The sequence below is a fragment of the Vanacampus margaritifer genome, chromosome 6 (assembly GCF_051991255.1).
Source record: "Vanacampus margaritifer isolate UIUO_Vmar chromosome 6, RoL_Vmar_1.0, whole genome shotgun sequence".
Classification (NCBI taxonomy): domain Eukaryota; kingdom Metazoa; phylum Chordata; class Actinopteri; order Syngnathiformes; family Syngnathidae; genus Vanacampus; species Vanacampus margaritifer.
Genome location: NC_135437.1, coordinates 15,782,830 through 15,810,376, shown reverse-complemented (window position 1 = coordinate 15,810,376; position 27,547 = coordinate 15,782,830). Strand labels below are relative to the sequence as shown.

Genomic DNA, 27,547 nt, shown 5'->3' with positions numbered 1-27,547 from the left:
TAAAAAAAAATTGTGTTAAAACAAATGATTAATGGAAATGACGGCATACATGACAAAAGACGCCAAAACTCGGGAAAAAAAAAAGCACGAAAAACAAGTCGGTGTGTACATTAGCTAGCGTTGTGTGATGAAAAGTGACAGCGCGTATACTGTAAATGGTGAGGGGGTGTTGGCAGAACAGCGGGGGTCAACAGCCTTGGCAAGCCTTTGACAATAACACCCGTCTAAATGCAATACCCACATAAAAGAATGTTTTATTAAATATATTTTTTAAATCATTTGAAAGCTTTAGCTACGCGTGTTTTGAAAGGCGGCATAAAGGCCTATACTTCTCTTTTAATGCAATTAGAGGAAATCTACAGCAATTTTTTCCCTGCAAAATGACGATGGACAAAAGGCCAATTCTTTCGTCTTTCAGGCAAAGTCCTTGGGTCCTTTTAAGTGCGATAGTCTACTAATTAAATATTATATGTACAAAACGGGGCGGGGGTGGGGTGGATGCCACTTTAAAAGTAGCGCCGATTGTTTGGATCAAAGACACAGCTGCAGCCTTGGTGAGTGCAACAATGTTGCGACCGTGGGCACGCGCAAAGGATGCAATTGTGGCCGCTACTTTCACCATCGTGGACACAATAAACGCAACTTTGAAAACAATTAGACAATGGCGGGTAGCTTAGCCCCAAGGCAAAAAGCAAAAATATAAAAGCCACACCTCAGAAAGTTTTGAATTTTGATATCAATGGGGATGAAACCCAAGATGTCAAAACTTGGTTATATTTCAACAGTGGACTTCTGATCGTCTGGCAGCAATTTTGCATGAAATCAGCTGTAATTTTATAATTTGGTAATCGATGAATGACATGATTGGGTTTTTTTGGCCCCATTTTCCAAATAGCTGGGGTTGACTGTACAGTAAATTAACAAAAATAAAAATAAATAAAAAATAGATATATTGGTCCATCTTCTGATCGATCGATGATCACTTATTGTTTTTTCTTTTTTTTTCTTTTTTTGGTGTCATAATTGTTTTTTTTAAATAATAATAATAATAATGAAACGTATTGCTTTTGTTAAACTCGCTAATTGATGATGGGCTCCAATATCCTGATCGCATGAAGTCTCATCTGTGATATAGAAATAGATTTTTAAGAGTTCCTTGGCACTTTTAATTGTATCAATATGTACGGATCGCTACAGACAGATATTTTTTACAAGTCGAACTTGGGTGTTACAAGTTTTGCTGTGACAAGACAAACCATTCAGAAGACAAAAATAATGCTGATGTCATCAAGGGCCAGATGAGTTAAAGTAAAATCACCATTGTGAATATACTGTTTGTATTACACCAGTCAGCACTGCTGATAGATTTAGATTAGATTAGATTTACATGGCAACACAGACTAAAATCTAATTGGACCAAAAAAAAATAAAAAATCTAGCATCCACATTCACATACTGAAAAGCTACAAAAAAATAAGATAATAGACTGTTGGGAGTAAATTAATAAAATTCCATGGAACAAATATTCAATAAATATACAAAGTACGTCCATAATCACTGTGAATAGCCTATTAGCTTTTTTTAGAGGCAGATTTGTGTTGTTTAATGACTCACACTGACATTTGAAGCTAATGTTGAATATCGTGACGTATTTGGAAGCAACATAAAAGATTCAAAAGCTTTGTTGTCATTTGTTTGTTCACTTTTTGGATTTGTGTGGACTGGCTGCGTGGTGCAAGAGAGTCAAGTAAAGTGTGATTAAGAGCTTTGTAATGATGTTTAGGCCAACGCGGGCACGGCGGCGTTGGAAACAATGTGCTCATGGAAAGAAAGCATTTCATGCATTTAGGCCAACGACGACTGTTCAATTGGAGAAAAGTTGCGGTTCTTTTTTTCGTTTCTTTTTTTGGTACCAAAGTCAGAGTTGATGAAACGATTAAACAAACTCAGCAGACATCGTCAATGCGACACTGGTTAATGAACGTCGTTAAATGATGATTAACTGGAGCGGATGTTGTTGGCCTTTTTGTACAGAATCTTTCCATTTATTTATTTTCGATCCAGGGGTCCTTGGTTTACTGTACTATACGATTCAGTGAACTTTTTCGGAAGAGTGGTGTAAAAATCCTCATCACTTAGTGGCGTACTTCTTTTTCCATTTTTTACTGGATTGTTTAATAATATTTATGGCCAAAGAGTGTTACTTATGTAAATATTTACAGCATTTATGTCTTACTGTATGTTCCCGGGTTACAAGGGTTACACTGCTGTGTCGCCCTCTTGTCAATTCATTTCATTAAAAAATATTCTTCTTTCTTCTCAAAGTAGCGGTTGAATCGTGCCACGGCATACCTAAGACAAAAAAAAAAAGCAAACACAAGTTGTTAGGACACTTTTTGATGCTTTCAATGGGTTAAAAAAAAAAGTCGTAGCTGACGTTGGAATATACAGTAATTTCATATAAGGGAGACAAAATACAGACATGCCAAGGTTAGCTTAGCGCTAGCTAGCAGCTTGTACGACACAAGTGGATGGATTTCAAATTGTCCACCATTTTGTCTATACAGAAGCACCACTGGCCACTGTAATGTGGTTTTTCTTACAATTACAGGTCGTCTAGGGTGGCTTTTTATTCTCTACAGTGTGTGTTAAAAGGAGAGGAAATATTTAGCAAATGGATTCTTGTGTCATTGTTAAACAAGTGATGAACACCTTCCTTTCTTCGCACATATAAAACATAGACCAAAAAAAATGGCTGTAAGCGCTACATCTCTTGGCTAACTGTACGTGTACACGTGTGCCATCCAACAACTAAGTAGCTTTTTATTTTGTCAAGAGAATCCACTTCCTTAACTTTGATAAGGTTTTATTGCTTGAGTAAAAAGCAAGATAAAATCCTTTGATTTTAGCTTTTATTCATCCATGCATTATTACTTTTCTATTCCACTTTCTCCAACTTTATATTAAAAATAATCACTCATTTCAAGGTTACTTGGACAAGAGCCCATAATATTGATTCGTTCCCAAGTTAGAAGTTAATAAGCTTTTTAAAAACATTTCATTTAGCAATGGTGGCAGGTCACGCTGACAGGACCGACGGTTTTGTGGTCCAAACGTATGGTGTTTGGTTCCCTTTTAATCTGGAAAAAAAGGGCTTTTGCAACCACATTATCACACAACCTGAGGAACGCCATCGCCCTTGGCCCTTTTTTATAAAAACTTTTTGGACAAAGCAGCATTCAGTACTCTCGGCCATCTGTGTTGCTGTGTGATACATAAACTTTTACTGGCTTGTAGTCACAATGTTTTAGTTTAAAAAACTATATCTATACATATTTCAGTATGACAATCCTCTTTTGGTTCAACATTTGGCAAAGACGACTCTTAAAATGTTATTACATGATTTCAGTTAAGAGAAAAGAATACAATAATTTTTTATTAATAAAATAAAAAAAGAGATAGTTTTAAAAAATATATTTTTTTCTCAGGTCAAAGCATTGATATGTAAACATAATTAGTACAAATATTTACATTTAGTTGTAGCCACCATATGTCCGAGTTAATGGATGCACACAACGTTGTGGAGTGATCACATGTCAAAGTTATGGACCCACACAAAGCTGTAGAGTGACCAAATATCAGACTCGTGAAACCACGCAACATTGTGGAGTGACCGCATGTCAGACTCATGAACCCACACAATGTTGTGCTGTAACCTCATGACAGCATTATGCACCCACACAACATTGTGGAGCAAACACATGCCAAAGTCATGGACCCACACAATGTTGTGGAATGACCACGCCAGACTTTAAATACAAGGACGCACACAACAGGTGAAAGATTATATAAATGTAAAAAATATATATAATATGAATCACATTTTACATGAGTTTGCAGAAACGGGCACCACCGCCTTATGAAAATTTAACTTTTTTTTCTATTAGAATTGTAAGGTTTTTATTCCTTGTTAAACAAGTCAAAGATGATTTTATTATATTGTAAAAAAAAAAAAAAGCATTAAAATTATTGGGGTCCGGCCCTGAGTTTTTAAATTATGTCATTATTCTTTGGAAATAATCCAAAGGAGACATTTCAGCAAATAAAATCAAGTATATTGTCTGTGAAAGTAAAATTGTGCACCTCTGGAGAAAAAAAAAAGAACTCTTAAGGCACATTTTACATTTAAATGAAGCACCAGCCTCAGAGTCCATCCAATTCATGTGCACTTTAACTCAAGCTGACAACTCAAAAAGTAGCGTACTTAACGTTTATCATGATCGCGGATGAAACCGAGACCTTTTTTTTTCTTTCTTTCTTTCTTGCGAGAAGAAAAATGAAAAGCAGGTATTGCCTTTCACAATGTCCTTTTGTGCAAAAATGGACTTTAGCAGCAGCAGTGGTGGACCTCCTCCTTGTTCATTTCCTCATAATAATGTCTTTGTCAAAATAACAGGGCTGTCTAGCCAGCGCCACCGCACATCTAAACCACACGCGCGATCACACACACACGCGCACACACATAAGTGAGCAAAGTAAATATGGAGTCAAGACGTTCCTATTGTCACAATGCACATCTGGCTTGGATTAGAGCACAAGGCCGCACAGACGCCTGTCACTCGTCGGGAAGTCAGTGGAGATTTGGCTCAGGGGGTTAACAGTGGGAGGAAATGGGCACACACACACAAAGACGCACGCACACACACGCACACACACACACACGTTTCCATGACTTCAGACAACATTTACAACGTTTACTCGCATTGGTTTCATGGATACTTACCTCTAACTCTAAAAGTCTGACTTTGGCCCTTAAGCTATCTTCTGAAAGCACTTTGGGGTACTACAGTACAATATACCCATGTTAAATGGGCCACACATACACAACGTTGTGGAGAGGTTACCTACCAAACTTTAATTGCTGTCCGAGCATCCATATCCACAGAACATAAGATCCTAAGCTGATTGGGTGGAACTAATGTCACTTGTCAATTTAAACATGGACACAGACACAACATTGTGGAGCAACCACCTGTCAGGGTCTACTGGAATGATTTTTAAAGATGAAAGATGCTATGTCCAGATAACATTTGAGGCAAATTGGGTGGGAAAAGATAAGTTGTATAGCTCGTCAGAATATAAACATGGACCAACACAACATTGTGGAGTTAACATAGGTCTGAGTAATGGATGTGCTCAACATTGTGGAGCAATCACATGTCAAAGTCATTGATGTACACAACATTGTAGTCCGTGTCATGGATCCACACAATATTGTTGAGTGAGCACATAACTGATGCACACACCATGTCCAAGTCATGGACCCACACAATGCTGTGGAGCAACCACATGACAGACTCATAGACCCACACAATGTTGTGGCGTGACCCCATGCAAGACTCATGGATGCACACAACATTGTGGAGTGGCCCCATGCAAGACTCATGGATGCACACAACATTGTGAAGTGACGGCTTGTCAGCATAATGGACGTACAGCATATAGTGGAAAAAACAAATGTAAACTTCATGGGCTCATATAACACTGTGGAGCAACCATATGTTAGACCCATAAACCCACACAATGCTGTGTAGCAGCCACATGTCAGATTCACAGATGCACACAACATTGTGGAGCGACCAAATGTCAAGGATATAAACCCACATAAGATTGTGGCGTGACAACAATGTCAGAGTCACATGCACAAAACATTGTGCAGTGACCACATGTCAAGTATATAAACCTATACCATGGGATGACAACATGTCAACGTTACAGACCCACACAGTAGTGTGGAGCAACCACGTCAGGGTTATAAACCCACACAAAATTGTGGAGCAACAACATGCCAGACTCAAGGATGCACACAACATTGTGGAGTGACTCAAAACTCGTAAGTTGAATAAATTGTAAGTCAGGGTACGACCATACGTGTATTTGGGTTAGGGGGTGCGTAGAGGTCAGCAGGCTCGCCATCCCTTCAATTTCCCGCCGTGCTTGGCAAAAGTTAGCACTTAAATGAAGGTAACCTGACCCGGCTGCACGCTAACTCGGGGGCGACCGGGGAGCAGACGCCGGCGGAGGGGTTCGAGGGACACGTACGCAAACGCGGGAGCGACGGCCGGGCAGGAACAATAGGGCCTCTGTGCTTCGGCACCCCTCTGGATCACATTTCCTCACGGGGTCTACATCCAAATGAGGCGAGGGCGCTGCCGTTGATCTCGCAGGAGGTTACGTGGGGGGAGGGGGGCGCGCAAGAGGGAGGCTGCCGGGTGTCTACATTGATTTGGATCATCGTGGTGGTACGGGACAGACGCAAAGACTGAAAGGCAGAGGGTGAGGCTTTTTCACACAACGTTAGCAATAAATTTAAAATACTCTGGATCTTTCACATGGATCTCATCAGGGAAAAAGGCAACAAAAACAATTATAGACAGTGTAAAAGGGGCTTAAGTCTTTTACACATAACCAATTAAAGGCTGTGCTAAGTGAATTCAGAGATTTGTTTCTATGTACATTATAAGTTTGAAGCTAACGGGCTGAAAACATGCAAAGCCTGAGAACTTTGTAGTACTCTAGAGTGCCTCGTTGTCAGCTGCGAGTGTGCGCATGTAATGGAGAGATGGCGGAAGAGCAAGGATTTTATTTATTTATTTATTTCATTTATTTTCAAAAGTCTAGAGTGTGGACAGGGGCTTCTCGCTTAGATGGTCGCTCTAGAGCGCCTCGTTGTCACGCCGTGGTAAAGCCCCACGATGATGCGGTGGGACATATGCTAGCCATGACAAAGTACTGATATGGCATAAATGTCTGCAATCATGTTTAAAATACAGTAGCTGTTTTAACACAACAGCTCTTGTATTGGATGTGGATACTTTTGTGAACCAAATAAATTGAAGGAAGCACAAACCTGTGGAAGTCGAAATCAATCGAGGAGTAGTGAGACTGGAGAATTGCCCACAAACCCCAGAAGAAGTTGGATGCCTAGTTGGAGTAAAAAGCATAAAAATCAGTCATCCGATAGGTTGTTTGGCCACAGTGTGATAATTAAGGGATTCTAGTTAAAGGGGAAGTCAACCCATTTTTTGTGACAATAATATGTTCTATGCAGCCCCACTAGTCTAAATATGGTATGTGGTTAATATTGCGTTAAGCAGCAAACAACCAATCACAGAGCAGCTTCAGAAAACAGGTGAACTCTGATTGGTTGTTGCCTGAGCCCTGAGCAACACTGATGTCATCTTCAGTCGTCAGCAAGTGGCAAAATGGCCGCCCCCTAAGATGGATAAAAACGGCTGGATTTTGCTTCATAACTCATATTCCGAAAATGTAATATTAATCAGAATGTCATGTTTAGACTAGTGAGGTCACATATAACATATTATTGTCAAGAAATGTTTGAAATGCTTTATTTTAAGGGACGCCATTTCAACTAAAAAGAAAAAAAATTCTGTAGTTAGAAACAAGAGTTTTGAATTTTGAGTGCCAGTTCAAGCTCTAATTTTAATATATAAATATATAAATCGCTGGATCAGCCAAACTATGAAAAAAAGTGGGACTTATAGTCCAAAAAAATATGTTAGTTTCTGATCAGGATAATACGTAGCCATAAACTCCAAAACAACTCAACACCCCGTTGTTGGCCAATAGTTGTTTGGTGGACATTTCGACCATAAAAGGACACACAAAAAGTTTCAAGGAAGTTGACCAGGAAGTCGGACATTTTGATTCAAAGCAGCCATTTTGGGCAAATTCCAAGCCTTGCTAATTCCAGGGCTTGGACCAAGTGAGCCCCCAGTCAAAACATTATCAGTTTGAACACAGTCCTTCCTAGTTTTTCACAAAATTATTTCCCTTTATCCGCTCTGAAAAACGTCCACATCATTTGTGAGTGTCCCTCTCATGTCATTGTTGGAGCGCGTTTAAGCCTGATAGTCCACTAAGTATGACAATTACATTCAAAAAAGTCTTTTCAGTTTCTCATTTTTCCTCGTGTCACTTTCCAATCAACTCGCAGAAACTCCATCACAATCGAAGCTGCGCAAGGTCACATTTTCAGACATGCTCGCAATTTTTTGTCTTAAACAGGATTTAAGTTATGAGGCAAGTCGTCGCTCACCAAGGAGAACTTGCAGACTTGCACGTAGAGTCGCGTCACCTCGTCCCGTGTGACGCTGACGTCTTGCCCCGTGCAGTGTTTGTAGCTCAACAGGTAGGCCTCCAGCCAGTCGCTCTGCAGGCGGCGGCTCGGGCAGCGGCTGTAGTCCAGGTCCTGGACACCTTTCCAAAAAAAAAACATCAGTCGTATTATCGGAGGTCAGTCTACATAAATATGACATGGATTTTTATTCAACTTTGAACCTCATTGTGTTTTGGGGAAAATTCTGACTGTCTGTAAATTTTGCCTTTAGAGTCACGGTGGAAGTAAAGACCTCCTTTGTCGAATGTCTCTGAAAGACAAGTTTTAACATTTAAAGGCCAGATTATTGGGTATCTCTCTGGAATAAGATTTTAAGAATGATTTTTTTCACCCGAATCTGCTTGGAAAAGGATCGACAATTGTGAATGTTTAACCTGGTGAATATTCATTGAGTTAGAATTAGTGTTTGAGTAGCTCGCGGACAGATTTGCAATCTGAAAAAAAACCATTCAAAACTGACCCTCGAGGAAGCCGCCAACCAGGAACTAGAGTGAAAACAGCCCACCAATCAGGAGCGGCCGTTGGCACGGCGAAATTTGCATATACCACTCATAGTAGCTTGCTTCTTGGCTGGAGTAAGCAGCCAATCAGGAACGAGCACTTATTTTTTTATTTTTTTATATGCCAACGTATGCATTTTGTGACCACTGTTGATTTGTGTTTGAAAGCAATAAAACAAAACAAAAAATGGTTATAAAATAAAAGTTGTGACACATGAGTCGCTGTTGTTTTGCTTTTCTAAGGTTCGAGACCCCTGGGTTAGGGTGTGCTCAATAGTGAGTCAGGCAGATCATAGGACTTTTTTTTTTTAATATAAATTCTGGTTTTGATCCCTTTAGAGATGGGTTTAAAAAAAAATACTATGACTTAATTCTCATCCCATAATGTTTTTCTTATAAAAATAAGACATTTAGCTGTCTCTTTGGGGCATTATTAAAACGCAATAAGACGGCAGTGATTTACACGGTATGGCCTCATCACTTGGCATCACGACGATGGCTGCATGTCATTAGCTAGCGTAAACACGCTGCTGCAGTTAGCAATTATCAGAGGAAGAAGAACAGATACGCGGATTTTAAAAAAAAGACGTGAAAAAATAGAATTACTGATTCACCTCCTTGAGTAAATTTTTAAAGTACACTCGGGGGGAAAATAAACACTCAAGAACAGATACCTGAAAAATCTATTTCAGTACAGCAATAAAACTATTAATTTTGTAGCAAACCTACCTGCAAATTCATTGAAGTGATTGCCAATATCGAAGGCCTGGTAATTGTACTCGGCATACTCATAGTCGATGAATCTCACTGTCCCTAAAGGAGGGGAGGAAAGGAGGGGGGGTTGACGTAGAAATTGGAAAAAGACACTCAAAAAAGTATTAGTAAACTCAATTAATCTAAGTTGGGGATACGTACATGGCACTGCTTTTTTGTATTTTATACACTCTAAAAACAGTTGGTTCAAAAGTAACCCAATTATGGATCAAAAATAGACCGATCCACTTTATGGGTTAATTTGACCCAACATTCTGGGTTGTTTTATACAACATTTTTTGACCCAATGAAAGGATCTGACCAGTATTTATAACTTATTTTACACTAAAAGACCCTTTTTTTTTTTTTACTCAAAGTTGGGTCAAATTTACCCAAGTAGAGGATCGGTCTATTTTTGACCCATTGTTAGGTTATTTTTGACGCAACTATTTTTAGAGTGTATATTCAACACAGAGCAGCAATTTAAATAACTTTGAATTAACAATTATTTTTTTAAAGGGAAAAAAAAGTTATATTTTACAACACACTCCCCTTAAAATTAAGCACATCACACAAAATGAGCAACTACTGCAGTTTTCTTCAGTGATTACTTCACCACCTTTTTTATTCCATATAAACCCACCACAGACTTTTCGTATTGTCAGCAGTATTCATGCAGGTTAATTACAAGCGAAGGCTGGCGCCCTGCGACATTGCCCGCATGTGAAAATAATTCATAAGGCATTCCCAGAAGCACGAGTCCCCCCGCCAGCTCACCCTGCTGGCGGTCGTGGATGATGTTTTTGGTCAGGAGGTCGTTGTGACACAACACGGTGGGCGAGCCCAACGGCGAGAGGTGTCGCTCCAGTGACTCCGCCTCCGTCGACAACCTCGCCAAGCTGGGTAACTGCGGGCCGGGCGCCGAACTGTACAGTGGCACAAACCGCAGGGAAAAAAGTGTTGAGTTGTAGATCTGAGTTTGCGCAAATGTTTCGCAAAGCTCGGGACATCTTTAATTTAAATGTGTTGGCAGCATCGCGTGTTGGACGTTAACATCTCTCCTCACAACAACTCTAAAATGAGGTTTTGGTGGGGTGTGAGTCGTTGAAAAATTCAGCCACTTAAGTCAGTTTAGTGACTTGAAATTTGGTAGGCATGTCTATCATCAGTAGACCCCGAGAGGTCGTATCCGAAAAAGACATGGGGAGCCTGCCATTTTGGTTTAAAGAGGCCATTTTAGGCTCATTTAGCCTATTTCTGTGACCAAAAAATTATATTTAATTTGATTGCTATGAAATTTAAAACACAGGCAGATGAGTGACACTATATATTTGTAAACCATTTGAATATTCGCCATTGGGTGGTCGAGGGGTATGGCAGTGAAAATAATGGAAGTTGATGACTCATATTGAATCTGTAGTGCAGCCCAGAAGTCCCCCCCCACCCCCCACCCCCCAAAATAAAAAGCTACTTTCACTTAGCAAAGTGTAATTTAGGAGATGTGTATATCATGAGTAGACCCACAAACAAAGTCTCAAGAGGCAAAAAAAAAAAAAAAAAGACGCAGGGACCCTGCTGTTTGGATTTGAAGTGGCCATTTTAGGCTTATTTAGTCCATTTCTAAAGCTTCTAGAAGGAAAGAAAGAAAGAAAGAAAGAAGGGAAAAAAGAGGGGAAAAAACTCCACAGCAGATTTTTTCCCGATTGCTACCATATTTAAAGCACATATAGCACATTTATTAGACAGATGAGTGATGCTACAATGTGAAACATTTGCGTGCTCACCATTGGATGGGGGAGGGGCCTATCAGCAAAAAATGACAAGGATTATTTGCAACAAGTACTGTACTACAATTGCGCATCGTATGTGCATTGCAGTCCCGCGAACCAGAAAAAAATGGCTGAACAAGAATCTTGTTGATTTCGATTTTGAAAGCTCTTTTGACTGGTTCTTCCTTTGCACACCCTGAAATTTGATAGCTTTCTACTTCCTGTCTGACTTGCTTCAAAAGTCACGCAGTCGTTCGCTTAATTGCAGTTGATCACCTGCATTAATAAACCCTGATGTTATAAACCCTCCTGATTCCCTTTCAGCTCAAGTGCGTCGATTAGTACGAATCTTTTGAACCCGTCGCCATCTTTTTGGGCGGCATGCAATGCGTCCGCCTCCTGCTCATTAGCGGGAATTTCCTCCGTTTATCAATGCGACTTATTTACATATGACTCTGACGCCACGTTGCCTTTTCTTTGCACTGTTGTACGCTCGCGCCAGTGCATGCCAGCGACCCAGCGGGAGGCCTTTTTCGCATGCACTATTGCCCTCAGTGTGTGCGCGTGTGCGTGTGTGTGTGTTGCAGCTGCGCGCCGCCTATCTATGCGCAGCGGGTGGCGCCGTGGCTGAAGACCTCCTCTGCAGGTGCACCATCTTCCTGCTCTTTCTTTGGACGTTTCCTCTGAAGATCACATTCACGCTCAAGAGTACAAAAGTGTCTCTGATGCCTCTCCTCGCAAAAAGACTAATGAATACGCGCACTCATGTACACGCGCTCACATACATGCTGCTACTCAGAGTGGGTTGGTGGCTCACGACACAGCACCATCTATTGGGCCTCCGCGAGAGGTGCAGCCTGCGTGGACAAAGCTTGAAGACTGGCAGAAGTATTTGTGTGACATTGAGAAAATGTGAGTCTATATTTTTACAACTTGTTGTCGCATTGCAGTGATTTGAAGACATTATTGTAAAATTATAAATTAAATTGAAATGCCATTTATCTGCTTCAACGACCAAAAACACGAGGAAAAATATACTGTATTGTATAAAACATGACAAAGTTGACTAGTTATATAAAATGTTATATGGACGTTATTTAAGGGGCGTGGCCTAGTGAGGGATGTCAGAAGCTGGAGTTGAGTTGGCTTGTTATTTTACAAGTGAGCGCGAGTTGTGGCATACAGCAGCTCGTAAGTGTTCTCATTTAGATTTTTTTTGGACTGTTTCTTCTATTCAAGCAATGGCTCGTAACTCAAAACTCGTACTCGCGTTCGTAAGTCAAGGTGTCACGGTAGGCTACATGCTTTTTGTTGGAGAGCTACATTCAATGAATAGCATGTATGCTCAATTGTTTTAATAACAAAGCAGTTTTCCTAGGTAATGATTAAAACAATTGTTTTTTAGATAAAAATGAGTGAATCAGTGATGTAAAAGTGTAAAGTGATGATCACTAATGTAAAAATAAAATAAATTAAAATATATAGATATATTTGGAGGGGTGCATCTTGAAATTGCGGGGCGAAAACTGCACTTTTAGTACGAATGGCGAGCATAAAACCTCACTTTTATATTTTCTTTCATCTTTACTTAAAAAAAATGCTGGTCACATTGCCAAAATGGAAGGACAATATTGTAAAAATGATGCTAAAGTGCTGACAGGTTATTGATTTAACAAGCATGACTTAGTAGTATTAATAAATGTCCATCAGTGAGGAAAATCATAATCAACATATGAAGCTATAGCATGACTTCATCAGGAAGTGATGTCTGTTCTTTGTTTCGTTCCCATATCTGACCTCGCGGGTCCCCCTTGTCAAAGATAACCTAAGTAATTATATATACACATTATATTACAATAAGTCATTCTAACAAGTGGCCTCCCTCGAACGGAGCCTGGAAGCCATGAGAGGACACAGAAATGTTGCTGGATTCCGTCAGGGTGCCGTTCACGTTTCACCTTGCAGCTCACAACCACCACCATGGCTAAATGGCAGGAAGTTGACAAAATTATAAGACACACATGCTAATTGACGCTAATGTGGCTATACATGGTCTTGATCCTGCACTCATTTTTCTTATCACTGTGGATTTTTTTTAACTAAGTTTTTAAAGTTACTTATTATTCTGTTCTAAATTAATTTAGATTGTTTTGGATTACATAGAGGTACTGCATTAGTATAGTAAGTACACAATGGGCAGCAAAGAGGGAATAACGGTTAGCACGAGTGGCGTTTTCCTTCTTTTGGCATTTTCGTAGACGGGTGTAGTTAGAAATAGCATTTGCGCCGTTGTGGGGCCGAACAGAGCCAACTTGAATCCCAGCCAATAGAACCAGCTCCCCTCATTCTCTTTAAATTTAGCGAACATGGGCAACATGCTGAGAGCGTGATGAATTCACTTGAGTACATGCAGGTGATCGGCGCGTTTATAAGGAACTGTAAGATCTCCACTTGATGATGTCATTTGGCCGTTGTGAAGTGGGCACTTTGGAGACAGTTGTTGTCCAATGAAAAGCGTGTATCTCCATTTTTTTTGTTTCTATCCAAATTATTTTTTAACATCCTTAGTTATTTTTTTTAGATCAAAAGAAGCTCATCAAGGGCGGTTTATTACCTCGACCCGGCGAGTTTGCCGCTGTCCTCTAACAGCGTGAGAAGATGAGACAACTTGGTCCACAGCAGACGCTTGGGGGGGTGAGCGCTCGGTGGACGGATGGAGTGGATTCTCGCCATCTCCGCCGCGATCAATCTGCGGGGGAGAAGAATATTTTTTGTACCCCTTATCTCCTTTTGCCGGGTGATGTTTTCCATTCTATGTCGACAGTGATAACTAAACATGTCACCACAAGAAAGTGTGCACTATTATTGTAATGGATAGATTTTTTGGAGCCATACCAGAAAAAAAAAAAGTTTTAACATGGCAAGTTTTAAATAAGTTATCATGTTAAAATGTGATAAGTTTGGCTGCCCCATTGGGCGAAACAAAACAAAGCAATTTTTTCTGTTACAGGTCACTGGCGGAGTAGAGGTATGTGTCTTCTTTTTAAATATGAAATCTTTGTAAACAACACTTAGTCTTAGTTTTGCTTTTTTCACAGAATTATAGAAGAGCAGCATTGTCGCATACAACTTTGATTAAAAGATGCAAAAAGGACTCCATCACCGGCCTGAACCCAAAGAAATCGCTAAGCTAGTTGTCATATAATAACTTTGTGTTTTAACGTGATGTAAAACGTGAAATTTAGCCTACATGAAAATTTTCTAAAAAATAAGTGACAATTGACTCTTTAACATGAAAATGTTCAAATGTGAAAATTATCACATTCAAATTTGATATTTATTACATTAAAACGTAACATCATGTGACATGACAATGTGATAATAAGCACATTAAAACATGAAACTTATCATGTTATAACGTGATATAGAACCTTTTTTTCTGTTGTGACAGCAATACTTTTCCATTTATTGAATCATCCATATTTATAGATTTCTTAAGTCATCCTTGTATGGATGCCAGAAGTCTTTCAGAATAAAAATAAAAAATTGGACTGAAGAACTGAAATTTCATTTTAATAAGTCGAGCAAGACCTCAATTCCGCGAGCATCAGAGGATTAACTCCACACGCATTTACTTTTGCTTTGGCTTTTATTGCAAGACTTATGCCAAAAGATCTGCCACATCCAATATGGTGGACGCGTTGACGTATTACAGCAACGGGTCAACTCGCTCTATAGTCTCAACATGTATATGCCGATTTACACTTGTATGGCAAAACAAGCAAGTGAATGGAATAGTTGCGACCTGTATACGGAGGGCTGATACAGCAGCCTGTCTTCCAGCACGTCTCCAGGGACAAACTGGTAGCAGATGCCGTTGCGGAAGCTGCAGTAGATCTGCGGGCCGCAGCCGTGAGCGTGGAGGAGATGGAACATTTCCACCTCCCGCTGGCGGTCCACAAACAGCTCGGTCCGTTGTCCGTAGACTCTCACCAGCACGCAGTCAGACTCGTCAACGGAGCAGCCCAGCAGCTGGTTGGTGATGCCCTCAGTGAATGTCTGCCACCACGTAAGAATATTAGATTTAGTTTTGAAATCAATTGAGTTGATGTTCAAATATTTTATGTTGAAATGGGCCATTAGAATCGTTTACCTGTGGGCAGTATTTTATTTTGAAATGGCTTGGTCAGAACCAACAAAATGCCAAAAAATGGTCACAATAACGCCTAGGGGTTTTAAAAAAATAAAATTGAACTCCATAATATTGTGCTTGATAAAAGCACATAGTCATGACGTTTCATGTATTTTTCTTTTTTCGGACTATAAATCACACTTTCTTTCATAGTTTGGCGGGCACTTGCTGTGACTTGTAAAACGCAGACTAGCACCCAAAATCCCCGTTCCCTAATCTTGTTGACAAGATTGGATTAGAAACTTTTGCTTCTAATTCCCCAAAATTCCTTCCGCTTGGTATTGTGGTCAATGGGAGAAACCACATTCTAAATTAGTGATATTAGTGCAACTTTGTACTCCGGATAGACTAATAGCCTGAAAAATACGTTAAATAGTTTTTGCCAATTTTTTTTCTCCCACCAATTCAATGGTCATTGTGCCGCTCCTTTTGGTGTGTGCACCTTGCCTACCAAAGGGAAGTATACTATAGATGTAGGGTAAAAGTTAAAGTAAGTCAAAACTCATCATAAAAGCTCAGATTTATATGATCAATACTGTTATTTTCCAAACATTATTATTCATATTTTTATATGCAAGGCATCTACAAATTTTGAACAACTCTTCGTAACCCAAGATGGGTGAAGTGGAAATTCCAAGCAGCACTAGCGCAAGCACTAGAAATGAAACCATCTGACATCATTGAAAATGAATAGCGTTCTCGCTCAGATATTCAGAGCTCCCCATTGAAGTGTCTGCTGACATGACACATGACACAATGTACACAACACTCGCACTCTCTCATTCTCAGCGGCAGTCCCAGAGCAGGTGTCGCTCGTTCGTGAAACAACACCCTCCCCCCCAAATAAATAAAAGCACAATACGCAATTAAAGTGGCGCATGTGGTCCGTGTGTGTGCTTTAGTAGACCTGCCGCAGATGGAGAGGTCACCCGGCTCATGTGATGTCACCTAACAAACATAAACTCAATTTTAAACTCTGATTGAGCCAACATGGCGACACAATGAGTTTCTTGTGGCTACATCAACACACCTCCACCCTCTAGACCTTATCCTTTAGTTTTACCTATTACTATTTTGTTGCCGTGTACAGATAAATGTGAGGAATAGCAAGCAAAATATTGAACAGTATTTCCACCGAATTAAGGGAAATATACGGAACATAAACATGGACGCACACAACATTGTGGATCGACGCTAATCGGCGACTGGCCTTCATGCGGATGTCTTGTGGCCTCCAGTGAGGTCTCAGCGTTCTGAAGAGGTCCAGGACGGAGGTACGAGCTTCACTTTTATCCACGTAGACGTCAATGTGGAGAAGATCATCGCTCGTCTTCATTTTCAACTTTGATCTCACGTCAGTGGACACTTTCTCCAAATCCACAACTACGTCCTGACTGCCGAATCAACAATCTATCCAGAGTGGCGACCAGAGGCCAATGTTCCCGTGGATATCTTAACATGACAAGAGTTTACTGATTAACAAGCATCACTGAACCATAGCACTGATACCTTTATGTGTGGTGAGCATTGGAACTGGTTTTAGGGACTGAATTTAAAAAAGTAAAAAACAATTCAAGGGGTCTGAGGCAATTTTCGTGGATCAAGCCAGCAACCTCCCAAAAGAGAATTAAAAGTCCCCTGACTCCAGCAACGTGAGGCCATTTTGAAATGGAAAGTGATCAATTTTGTTTGGGAAGGGGGGGGACTCTATAGAAGGGAAAAACTGTTTTGTTTTTTTAAGTTAATAACTGACATTTAAAAAAAAATTTGAAGTTAAAAATGAGAACATTTCATAACCCCCCCCCCCCCAATTTTTTTTTTAATGAGATATAATATAATAAGAAGAAGAACTCAATAGTTTCAGAAGTGCTGAAACGGATATACTATATATATTTTTTAATTTTGCGAATCCTTAGAAAAGTGAAACATTTCAGAAATCATTTTTTTTACATTAATTGTTTTTTTTTTATTCAAATCTTAATAAATAATATATATATATATATATATATATATATATATATATATATTAGGGGAGTTAGCAAAAATCGATTCGGCGATATATCACAATATTACAGCGCGCAATTCTCGAATATGCGGCCGAATCGATTTTTAAACATGAATTTTTTATGGGAATATTCAACAAAACGTCTTACTTAGGGTTAGGATTCACACATTAAGCATGGAAGAATGTTATATCAATGGAACATTAAGCCTTAATATTTTATTTCAGTGCTGTTCAAACGTGAAACAGACTGCAACCTATTTGTTAAATGCAGTGGCTCAGTTATAAGCCTGAATTTTCAGATAAATAAATACATTTTCCTACAAATCTTACAGTGTACATGTACAAGTTTACTGATTAGTATTTCCCAAATTTGAGTTTTAAAAAAATCGCAATAATAAATTTTTAAATTCGTAACGGGATTAATCGGTGTCAAATCATGACCTATGAATCGTGATACGAATCGAATCGCCAGGTGCTAGGCAATTCACACCCCTAATATATATATATATATATATATATATACATTTTCAGTTTTTTAAATCACATTTGTGACACATGTAATTTGTAAAAATGTTGTGGTGAGGTGACATGTACTGATCTTGACCTCTTCCACCAATACCAATTCAAAATTGATAGCGTTCTCTCTTTCCATGGAGTTAGTTGCATTTCCCCGACGCTTCATCAATTAAAAACAAACAAACCAACAAAAAAATATATATATTTGATACGGACAATATTATTTCTGGCAGCGATGCGGCAATAAATTAATGTGAAGCCGAAGCTGATGACCGTGTAAACAAAGTGAATTTCACGGGGTGTGTTGGAGGGGTGGGGGACTTATTAAATAATTTAGCCGAGATGTTTACTCCCCTGCATGCTTAACAGTAATTGCACCAAATACTTAACAAGCTTTTAGAAGCCAGCTCGCCATCAAAGAGCGTCTTCAGCATCAAAGAGCGCCGCCATTAAAAATGTACACAAACTAGACGTAGTTTAAAAAAAAAATAAAAAATATTTTGAATGCCACCTGCTGCACTTGTTGTCGTTGTTATGAGACGATAGACGGCGACGCTGATAGATGAGTGAACTTTTCGAGGTCTTTGATCCTCAGGAATGAATCATTGACAACGAGATCAACAAGCGGGCAACAAAAAGGTTACTGAAGTGTCTCTGTCTGCCTTTTGAAGCAAAACCGCTGGGAGTCACATTGACTTTATTCGGGAATATGTCGGAATTCATAAGTCGGCAGCTGCGGAGAATGTTTTTTAAAAGCAAGCAAAATCTTGTACAAAAACGCCAGCAGTTTGGAAATGTTGGAACAGGAATATGTGGCATTGTAAAATTTGAAAAAAAAAATTTTTTAATAACCTCATTTTGACTTGTCATCTTTTTGATTTGGATTTCAAAATTAAGGCGAACGCCTCCCTTATGTAAAACACAAAGTCGCTTTTACTTTTGCTGACCTTTGCGAAACGAGAGCATTCTTTTGATGACGAAGAAAACAGTTGTCGACGGTGTCCTTTATGCGCACATTTAACATTTTTGATGGAGTCTCGCACCGGCAACGCTATCTAGGCCTTTCATTTGTCAAGAGAAAAAAATCATTTCACACATCCGTACAGTATATTTATATTTCCTCTACAATCAAATATAAAATAGAAAAGAAAGTCTTTATTGGCATTGTAAGGTGCAAATACAAGGAAATTGAAATATGCACGTCTCTCGTCCCCCGTGAGGCCCCCCTGCAATCGTCACTGTCACTTCCACCAACACTTTGTGTGCAAACGCGCTAATGGACAAATTTAGCACATCAAAAGAGGATTCAATTTTCTTTTCAATCACGTCAGCTTGGAAGAGGAGCGTATCAACAATAAGGGGGCCATTACCGGGGCGGAGACATCCAGGCCGGATCGCGTCGCCACCGGAGCCGTCGCCAGCTCGCGGCCACGTTTAGCTGACAATTTGATTGTCGGGCAAATTTCTGTGGAATTTGCGAGTCCGAAATTTGCGAGTCAGTCCTCCATTAAGTGTCTGTGATTGGTCCAAAATGCTGCTGCTTGCTTACTTACTGCGGTGCTTGTAGGAGGGAGCACATAACCACAATTCTGGCCTCATTAAGTGGAGTCTCGAACTAATAATGTTCCAGTGTCGTGTTTATGTTTGCAATTCCGTTGTTCATGTAAAAAAAAATTCTTGGCTACAAATATTAAAAATAATTTGACATAATTTAAATAGTGCATTTTTCCCCCTTGTACAGTATTATCATTTTTTTTTCACACTGGTGACATTTTAAAAAATGATGAGGGCTTTTCAAAGCTCAATTCTTATGTGCGTGAAGATAATTTTTGTGAGTATGTTTATGTATTTATTTGTTTGTTTGAATTAATTCTAAGGATGGCATGTGTGGATTTCTGACAGAAAAGCCATTAAAGGCTGGTGCGGATCCAGAGCATTTTGTTTGGCCTTGACGGAGTTGTGACGGTTCCATTCTTTTAGTTTTAACTTCATATTCATATTCTTGTGTGATGTTGAAACGAAAGTCCGCTTCATATCTTTTCTTTCGATCAGCATGGTTTAAATATTGTGCCTTTTCAAGAATGACTTTTTCAGGCTTCTTAGATTAGTGTTCCAGTAGATTGTCGAGTGGCCGCTCCAGCGTGTTGTGTGCATGCGGGTTTATTTCTACTGCCTCAAATATGAGGCAACGTCTGCAAGGACAGTTATCTTTCTAGTATTCTATGATGTGTGGTTGCTTCACAGTGTTGTGTGAGACCATGTATTAGGGTTTAGGTTAGTGCAATCTGCCTCAACTCTTCTTTTTTTTTTTTAACACCGGTAAGAGTTTCAATAAACCCTGAAATGATCATCCCGCAGCATTGTAATCATGTTTATGTTCCAGGTGTGTATTTTTTAATTCCATCCAAGTCTAATGTAGTCACAATTACTTAATGTTATGCGGAGATAGTGATTTTAAATGACAACTAGTGTTCTAAAAGATTCTGATGTGGTCACTCCACAATGTTGTTTAATTCTATGTTTATGTTAAGGCAAATTCTTAGTTTCACTCAGTCTGACCCTAACATAGGTTTTAGTGGAGAAGGTGTCTTTAGCGGTGATATACTGCCGTGTGATCGCTCCACAACGTTGTGTGCCTCTATGCTTATGTTCTGGCGACTTGTTGGTCAGTTTCTTTCTCCAAAATAAGTCACTTTAAAATTGTTGTAAACTCCAGTTTCACTTGACATATAGTCTAATGTAACAGGAATTTTTTTTGTAGAAAAAAAGCCTACTAAACCACTGGCAAATAGCAAAAAAAAATTAGAATTACTTTTGTAGAAATAAAAGGCTTTCTCTGTAATCCACGAGCACAGCAGTTTAGTAAATACAGTAAATGTGGTCATAGTTGGCCAAGAGGTGCTTTGATGAAGCATCCAGACACATATTAAATATGTATCAACGGGTCTGTGACCTTGGCTCGGGCCTCACTTCAAGTTGAACTAAAAGCGAGACTGTCTGCAATTACAGACTCTTAATTACATATTCACTTTGAGCACACTGCTTGTGCTGCCCTCCACAGCACTCGCTTTAAAATAAAAAAAAAACACACACACATCCGTCAAGTGGCGTGTGCGCTTAGTATCTACTTGTACTCACAGCAAGTGTATGCTTACTGCTCTGATTCCATCTTTCAATACAAAAATAAAGTTATTGAATTTTTGCCGGCATCGCTGACATCCCCATTGTGCACATGCATGTAAATGCACAAGCACCAGTGAGGAACACGGGTCATCTGGCACACACGCTCTTGAAGTGTCTTTCATTGGTCTTAATAAAAACTTCATTATTCATTTGATATGGTTGTTAAGTGTGTCATTTTCGCAGTCAAGTTATGTGAGCTGACTTGAATATTGCGTTAGAATCGGAATCAAAATTAATCTTTTGAAAATTCAGCCCTGGAAAGCAGTTTGACTTAGCAACATGCTATTTGGTAAGATACCATGATGAGTAGATTGCACAAAAGTCTCCAACAGCCATGACGGGAAAGGCACAGGAAGTCGGCCATTTTGGTTTAAAGAGACCATGTTAAGGCAAAATGGCTGTTTCCAAGAGCCCTTCAAAGAAATTCCCCTTCGAAATTGTGTTTGATTGCAAGCAAGTTTAAACCTTGTGTTAACTTGTGAAATATTTGCGTTTTCACTTAGCAACATGAAATTTGGTGGAAAGGTCTATCATGAAAAGACCTTCAAAAAATGTCTCAAGAAGCCATGACGGGAAAGACACAGGAAGGCTGCCATTTTGGCTTTAGGGTTATTTCGGCCATTTCCAAGGGTCCTCCAAAAATGTACTTGTTGGACAGTTTTTTTTTTTATATTAGACAGATAGTTGTCAGTAAATTTTAATAAATTTAATACATTGTGTCATCTCGTGTGGCTGGAACATAGTGTTAAAGTTTGATGACTCGCCTTTGGGTTAGTCATGCAACCCTCAATTTTGTGAAAATGCAGCACCCAAATTCAGTTTCACTGAGCAACATGAAATTTGGTAGGTACAGTCTACTAAAATTTGCAAAATTTGACTTTTTTTTTTGCCATTTGCCAGTGGTTTAGTAGGCTCACCCGAGAACGTTTCGAAAGCTCAGCCTACACCGCCAGTTTCAATGAGCAATGCCTATCAAGTAGATGCACAAACAAAAAGTCTCTAAAAAGACACAGGAAGTCGTAAATTTTGGTTTGAGGATGTCATTCGGGGAGTTTGACCATTTCTATTTACTTCATGTATTTATATTCAATGTGGCAAATGCACAATAAAGCTAACAGGTTCACATCATGTCACAGTCGTGTATACACAATAAACAAATAGAATCCTACTGCCTCGCCGTCAGCAGAGAAAATAATCTCTCCACAAGTCTTCCGAGATCCTCACGTCGATGTGTGCGCACAAGGCCTAAATGGAGAAGGCGTGCTGTGGTGACACGTTAATGGTTAGCGGGCCCCAGAGGACTAGTGGTGGGGGGAAGCGTTTGTGTGTGTATGCGTGTGTGTGTGTGTCATATTCAAGTTATAGAAATTTTGCTTAAATGGACGCCTGTTATCATGTAATGTCTTATATAAAAATAAAAAAGAGAGAGACAGTGGAGGGAAAATGTTCAATTTAAATCCATTTAAAAGTGCATTTTTCACCATTTATCGTGTAGAACGCAAAGTTCTAATTTATTAGCAGTCAGACAAAATCTTATGGGATGAATTTGCATTTGAAGGATGTCCATAAGTAGACTCTTTGATCCCAAATAGATGACTTTCTGCGAATATTGTGATACATACAGTGAACGGTACATAAAGCATTCGTACATTGCATTCAAGGCGTTTTCTCTGTCGCAATTCATCACGTCCCCACAAAGTCAAGCATCACACACGCACATACATATACACACCCTCACACTTAAAAAAGAAAAAGAAAAGTGGGCTTAATAAAAAGAGCCTTTGAAAGTAACAAGATTGCGGTTGCTCAAATTTTAATCACTGCATTTCATTAATTCATTCCTTTTTCCACAAGCACGCTCACTCCAAACACGTCACGAGTTACTTCACACACAAAATGCTGTTTGCAATGTTTACTTTCTTTATCTAAATTTTCCTATTTACCGCCCACGAATAATTAAATAAAAAGAAATCACCGCAAGTTTGTGAGAGGGTTTCGGCTCAAGGACGTTATAAGATTAAAAACAAACAAAAAAAAGGATGCACGTGTGGCGTCCCGCTGACCCCCGTGCGCTTGAATGCATCGCGGTGCTTTCAGGCTGAAGGCAATTGGATGCAAATCCACAGAGAGAAATGTTTTTGTTTGAGGACATTGAATGCGCCACTCAACTCATCGCTATTCACTTTGGTGTACTTTGTCCGTGCGAACATCTAAAAACCCTCCCTTTCGTATTAGGGTGAAAAAAACACGTCTTTTGAACACGGTTAACAACCAAAGAGCAGCACCTAGCAAGACACGTGAATTCTTTAAGTTTGGCGTCTTCAACTACTTGCGTATTACTGGTTGGCTCTTTCGAGAAACAACAAAAAATGCACACAGTATTGGAAAAAAAACCAAAGTGTATGTGAAAAATGAGTCTTTAGGGTTGCAAGGAAAACCTGCAGAGGCTAATGCTAATTTCTGCTAAACTGTTAGCCTACCAACGAATTCCCTGAACCGAAGTATTTAGTGAACTTGGTGGCAGCAAATTAAACAAATAGAATGAAAGCAAAACAGGGATGACATTATCGCAAAGTCAGGATTGGGGAGTAACGGAAAACATGCACCGCCGTTACTTAATCAGATTGCAAAAAAAATTGAACTGTATTCCATTACAGTTACAGGAAAAAACATGTAATCAGATTACAGGTACATTTAAAAAAAGAAAAAAGGGGGGGATTACAATTACAATTACAATTTCTACTATGAGAGAGAGTGCGAAAGAGGGCGAGAGAGAGAGAGAGACAGAGAGATGGAGAGAGAGCGTGTACACCCGCGCCAGACAGAGAGAGAGTGACAGAGCGAGAGAGAGAAGAACAGAGTGAGAGAGAGCGCGTGTACACCCGCCCGAGTGGGACCGTTGCTACATGTCGGGGAGGTTGAAACGAATGAACTGACTAGTCGTGTCCTCCACACGCGGGCAGTTTGAAAAAGCTTCACGGACGGCAGTAAGAAATGGCGACCGGTATTCACTGGAACTTACTCGGAGTGAAAGTTTGAGCTGAGGGTCCAGCGGCATGCTACGCGCTGTAGCTTCTTGCTAGCTAGCCTGCTAGCCTACAACCGTAATGTGAGTTACACCTTCCAAACAAATCTTCCTCCCACCATTTCACTATTTAAACATCATACACAACATATACACGGCTAAACTTGCGACTGGGATAAAATTTCATTTTGCTGTTGATGTCACGCAACGTCATCTATCTATCAATCAATCTATCTATCTATCTATCTATCTATCTATCTATCTATCTATCTATCTATCTATCTATCTATCTATCTATCTATCTGTGAGGTGTGGTTGCTTTCAGTGACAGCATATGGCCTTCAATCAATTAATCAATTAATAGCCTACATTTTTAATTATACAAGGATGTTTGCTAATTGTAGGCTGCCCGGGTCCCTATCACCCGCAAATAGCAGGGGCACATTGTATAGAATATATATTGTGGTGATATGTATTTTTATTTTGTCTTCGTGAGCATACTCAATATTGGAGTAATCCAAAAGTAATCCAGTTACATTACTTTAATATTATGGTACTTGGATTACGTTACTAACCACATTTTTTAGCAGGTAACTTGTAACTGTAATGGATTACATTTTAAAAGTAACCCTCCCAACCCTGCGCAAAGTGAACCAAGTGAAGATGAAGGGTGGCATGGTAAAATCCACGGATGCTCATTTCTGATAAAGAGCTGTGATATACAGCAAGTCTGGACCAAAAACTACACATACTAATGCCAATAAATGCAACACTTTGCAAAGCAAAGTGAAACCAAGTATTTAACGCAAATGGGTCTTGAGGGTTGCACGGAAAAATGCTAATTTACGCTAAGAAGTTAAGCATTAGCATGGTGTAAAAGGTAGCCCGTAAATGCTGGAACGCGTTCCCGTCACTGGTATTTTTATTGAATGCGATTCAACTCATTTTTTTGTTCCTATTTGTGCCTTGAACATGGATCAAGACGGGCGACAATGGAGGCGGTGGGCGCGCGCCAGGAAACCCAAGGTTGGCGAGCTGAGCGAGAGAGAAATAGAGGAGAAAAAAATGCTTTTGATCAACTTGCTCTCACGGTCACGGTCAAAGGCAGCAGCGGCATGAAAAGAAAAAAAGAAAAGAACCTGTTTAGTGGTGCGCCGCCGATACATTCTGCACAAAAGACATACTTGATCACAAAGAGCACACACACACACACAAACATACACATTGTGTGAGCATGTGGCCTGAGGGGCAAAAGACAAAGTGAAGAAAAAGAAGAAGACAGAGAAGAAGATGAAGAAGAAGATTGTGTCTCCAAGGAGAACAAGGCTAGTGGCGGAAATGTTGTTTTGTTTCCCCACCACAAAAGGATAAGTTTCGCTCTGCAACACCCACAATTCTGTTTGGGTCGCTCCTTCAAAACTTCTTTTCAAAGCCATGCTGGACCAACACAATGTAAACGTGAAAATAAAAGAAGAATATTAGACCAAAAATAGAGAAAAATATTATGGAGAAAAAAAAAGTCAAGACTATTATAAGACAGAAAATGGAGAGCAAAAAGTTGTTTGCAAAGCAATACAATACAGAAAATACTAAATATAAGACAAAACATTAAATGACAATGGCAACAATTCTAGGAATCAACAAAAATAGTAAATATTAACCTATTGGGCCAAAAAAATACACAAATATTCAAATAATTACAAAATATTTGGAAAGAAATGTAAAAGCCTAAGAAACAAATATGCACACTATATACATATATATATATATATATATACATATACGTGTGTGTGTGTGTGTGTGTGTGTGTGTGTGCGTGCGTATATAAACTGCTAAATGTTGCAAAAAAGTCTCATTTCATGAGATAATCAAAAACACTAGAAAAAATGTACTAAAATTTGGGGAAAACATGGAAAAAAGACACAAATATGAGTAAGATACAAAATTTGAAATAAAAAAAATACATTACACAAAATAATTTCACAAAAATACTCGAAAAATAATTACATAATTTTAAAACATCCAAATATTAGGAAAAATAACATAATAGCCAAGAAATATTTTCAATACCTTAAAATACTTAGATTGGATGAGAAAATTAGTGAAATATTAGCAAAAAAGAACACAGAAAAATATATTACCATCGCATGAGCTTATTTCTGCCATTTTTGATGCGACCTAACATCTGCATTTGTCTTTCTTTCTTCCTCTTTGTCATCTTCTCCTTCTCCACAAAGGCCTTGCTGTTCTCGCTGCTTCAAAATCCTGCATTCAGAGCAATCCAAAGCACTGACAACTGTGCTAAGCTTTGCACAAAAACGCCAAATGTGGGGAAATCGACCGGAAAAATGACAATTGGAAAAGTCCTCTTAAGAATAAAAAGCTGTCATTAACACCGTCTGCAAGTTGTCTTTCATGCCATTGTGTCAAACACTTGCATTCAGTGATCTTTATGTGCTGCAAAAAAAAAGGGCCACTTTGCCCCCCTCCAAGGGTGCAATTAAGCAGCTCACACACATTGCAAGAGCGCGGGCCACCCAAACACATTTGTTTTATTCATGTGCCCCGAAGGTGGAAAAAGAGGAAGTCCAGTGCAGAATATCTCTTCATCTTATCAGACAGATGCAAGAATAAGAACTGCTTGTCTTTATTACATGCGTTGCAAACAAGCTTTCCTTTTAAATAACGAGAAAACAAAAGACAATTTAACATCTTCCAGTAGCACATATGATCATGACAAATAATGGAAATTCACATGAAGAGGATTATTAACTATGTATTCTAAGAAAGACAAGCTATGGCAATAATTCATGCACGGAGTAATCATAAGAAACAATAGTGAGTTGTTAATGGAAACAAGATCTCTAACTGTAATGATGAAGTTAGTATGTGGTTATGTAAATACAGTGGCTTGTATGACTGTAATATTACAAATGTGTATCTGATTTAAGAAAATTAAAACACTGAAACAAGCCATTATTTTAGTAACATTCAGACTTCTTTCTCAAAGAGCAAACTTCATCCGATATATTATTACTTCATCCTTGGTACATTGATTTTATTCTAGTAATAATCTGCCTTTTTTTCCTTTACAAAGTAAAAATAAAAATCAACAAAATGTAATAATTTTTGTACAATTCAGATTTTTTTCCCCTGGAAAATCCATTTTTCAATCCCGTAATATTTACATTTTTAACATCACTGCATGGCATTCTGATTAATATTACATTTGTGGAATATGAGTTATGAAACAATATCAATATCAGAAGGCGGCCATTTTGCCACGTGCTGTCGAGTGAAAATGACATCCCAGTTGCTCAGGCAACGACCAATCACCGCTCACCTGTTTTCTGAAGCTGAACTGTGATCGGTTGTTAGCTGAGATCTGGGCAACTGTGATGTCA

At 39.1% G+C, this 27,547-nt stretch overlaps 1 protein-coding gene and 1 long non-coding RNA gene across 2 annotated transcripts; one reads left to right on the top strand and one right to left on the bottom strand.

Annotated features, from left to right (window-relative positions):
* Positions 1-1,763: 1,763 nt before the first annotated feature.
* Positions 1,764-16,872, bottom strand: LOC144054291 (ethanolamine kinase 2). The gene is made up of 8 exons (XM_077569572.1): positions 16,625-16,872; positions 15,028-15,281; positions 13,837-13,971; positions 10,231-10,379; positions 9,430-9,513; positions 8,120-8,280; positions 6,911-6,984; positions 1,764-2,352 (listed from the first exon to the last, which is right to left on the bottom strand). Exons 1-8 carry the CDS (start codon positions 16,748-16,750, stop codon positions 2,289-2,291), a joined length of 1,047 nt encoding a protein of 348 aa, XP_077425698.1. The 5' UTR covers positions 16,751-16,872; the 3' UTR covers positions 1,764-2,288.
* LOC144054292 (uncharacterized) lies at positions 15,153-26,538 on the top strand. Its single transcript, XR_013294640.1, has 2 exons — positions 15,153-15,291; positions 26,381-26,538. It is a non-coding gene; the product is annotated as an uncharacterized LOC144054292 (long non-coding RNA).
* The last annotated feature ends 1,009 nt before the right edge of the window (positions 26,539-27,547 follow it).

Coding starts and splice junctions, on each gene's coding strand:
- LOC144054291 (XM_077569572.1), bottom strand. CDS start 16,750: ATGAAGACGAGCGATGATCTTCTCCACATTGACGTCTACGTGGATAAA. Junction 13,972..15,027: donor TATCAGCCCTCCGTATACAG/GTCGCAACTATT, acceptor TCTCCCCCGCAG/ATTGATCGCGGCGGAGATGG. Junction 6,985..8,119: donor AAGTCTGCAAGTTCTCCTTG/GTGAGCGACGAC, acceptor TACTCCAACTAG/GCATCCAACTTCTTCTGGGG.